At 37.9% G+C, this 1579-nt stretch overlaps 1 protein-coding gene across 1 annotated transcript; it reads right to left on the minus strand.

The window, feature by feature from the left end:
* Positions 1–254: 254 nt before the first annotated feature.
* On the minus strand, positions 255–953 carry LOC148932067 (putative UPF0496 protein 5). Its single transcript, XM_089064989.1, has one exon. The coding sequence runs from the start codon at positions 951–953 to the stop codon at positions 255–257; it is 699 nt and encodes a 232-aa protein (XP_088921115.1).
* Between the last annotated feature and the right edge of the window lie 626 nt (positions 954–1579).

Consider the following 1579-nt stretch of genomic DNA (forward strand, 5'->3'; position numbering starts at 1 on the left):
TAAATTGGCGTATTAAAATTTTGAATATCAAACAGCATACTTACAATTTCTATAAATTAACACATTAAAATTTCGAATACCAATTTCTATAAATCGACATATCAAACTTTCAAAAAGGTATAAAATTTAAATATCAAACAGCATACTTGCAGTTTCTATAAATTGACATATTAAAATTTTGAATATCAAAAAACATACTTGAAGTTTCTATAAATCGACATGGACCGAGGTTACCTTGTAGTGCTAACACTTCTTCAGGAGAGTCCTCTGAGGGTCACAAGCACTTCTTGTTTAACCGACTCCATCGATTTACTGTAGGCTTCATCATTCCTCAGTAATTCTTCAAAAGTGTCATGAATCGCTTCGGTGTCTAGATACAACCTGATAGCCACGTGGTGAATGTCGAAGAGATGTTTCATGCCGATTCTGGCGCCCGTGCACATATGCTCTGTTATGTCCTTGTGTTTATTAACGGCAGTCTCCCGCTTCTTCAGAGCTGATTGGCGCCACCTCCCGACTGCACCAAACAGAATGGAAGCCGCTGCGCCAGCCGCTCCGACCACTGCCCTCGCCCGCTCGCTCACGGGAATGGCATTCACCGCAAAAGCCGCTGCCCCAGCCGCGCAGATCATGGCCGCTGCATTGAATAAAACAGAATGCACTTTCTTGGAGACAGCAATGGAATTGAGCTGCTCGCTGATGCTGTCGTTCATGGATTTCAGCCTTGTTTCCATCAGTAGATGCTCCGTGTGTAGATAGGATGATTTGTAAATGAAATTGTCAATGATGGAGGAATCATGTGCAGAATGTTGGTGGAGTGATGAGCAGAACTGGGGCGTGTTGAGGTCGTTCACATAGTGATGGTTGGCAAAAATCATCAGTTTTTCACGATTGGGAAACGCCAAATCAAATTCACGAGCCACCAAGCCGGCGCTTTTTATGTTGTTGGCCATCACGGCTCACTATGATTATGTGAAGAATTGTGGGGCAGAGGAAATGGCCGCTATTATGTGAAGAATTGGGGGCAGAACTAGATTCTGTCATAAAATGTTGCTCAACTCAGTTATGGCGTCCTATGCCACAATATATCAAATTACAAAGCTTTGTCGTTAAACGCTATCAAAACTTAAATGCTTTGGGGAGTATCCCCTGTGGAAACCGACGAAAAACACATTACCTAGACCAATAGGGTGCGATTTAGTTTTCAATTAAAATACCAACCTGAACTTGTACCACAAATTTGTTTTCAATTAATTCCTTTTCAATCTAAATATTTTCAGGTCAACCAATTTTCTTAGGATTGATTTCTTACAATTAGGATTTATTGTTATTTTATATTTCAAATTTTACTCTTTTTATTTTAATTTTTTTATAATAATCTGTTATAAACGGATTGTTCATTATTGGAATTGAATATAATAACATTGTGAATAATGAACAATAGATTGTATAACTATGGAAGAACTGATTGGAATAAAAATGATTACCTAAAAACTCCTATACTTGTCACTTTCTTGGATGAATAAAGATAAGTTAACATTTAATTGTACTATAGATAAAATTAGTTTGAATTGGTAGC

This window comes from Salvia hispanica, chromosome 2, assembly GCF_029641045.1.
Source record: "Salvia hispanica isolate PSC_SH4W2 chromosome 2, Shi_PSC_v1, whole genome shotgun sequence".
In the NCBI taxonomy this organism is placed as follows: Eukaryota; Viridiplantae; Streptophyta; class Magnoliopsida; order Lamiales; family Lamiaceae; genus Salvia; species Salvia hispanica.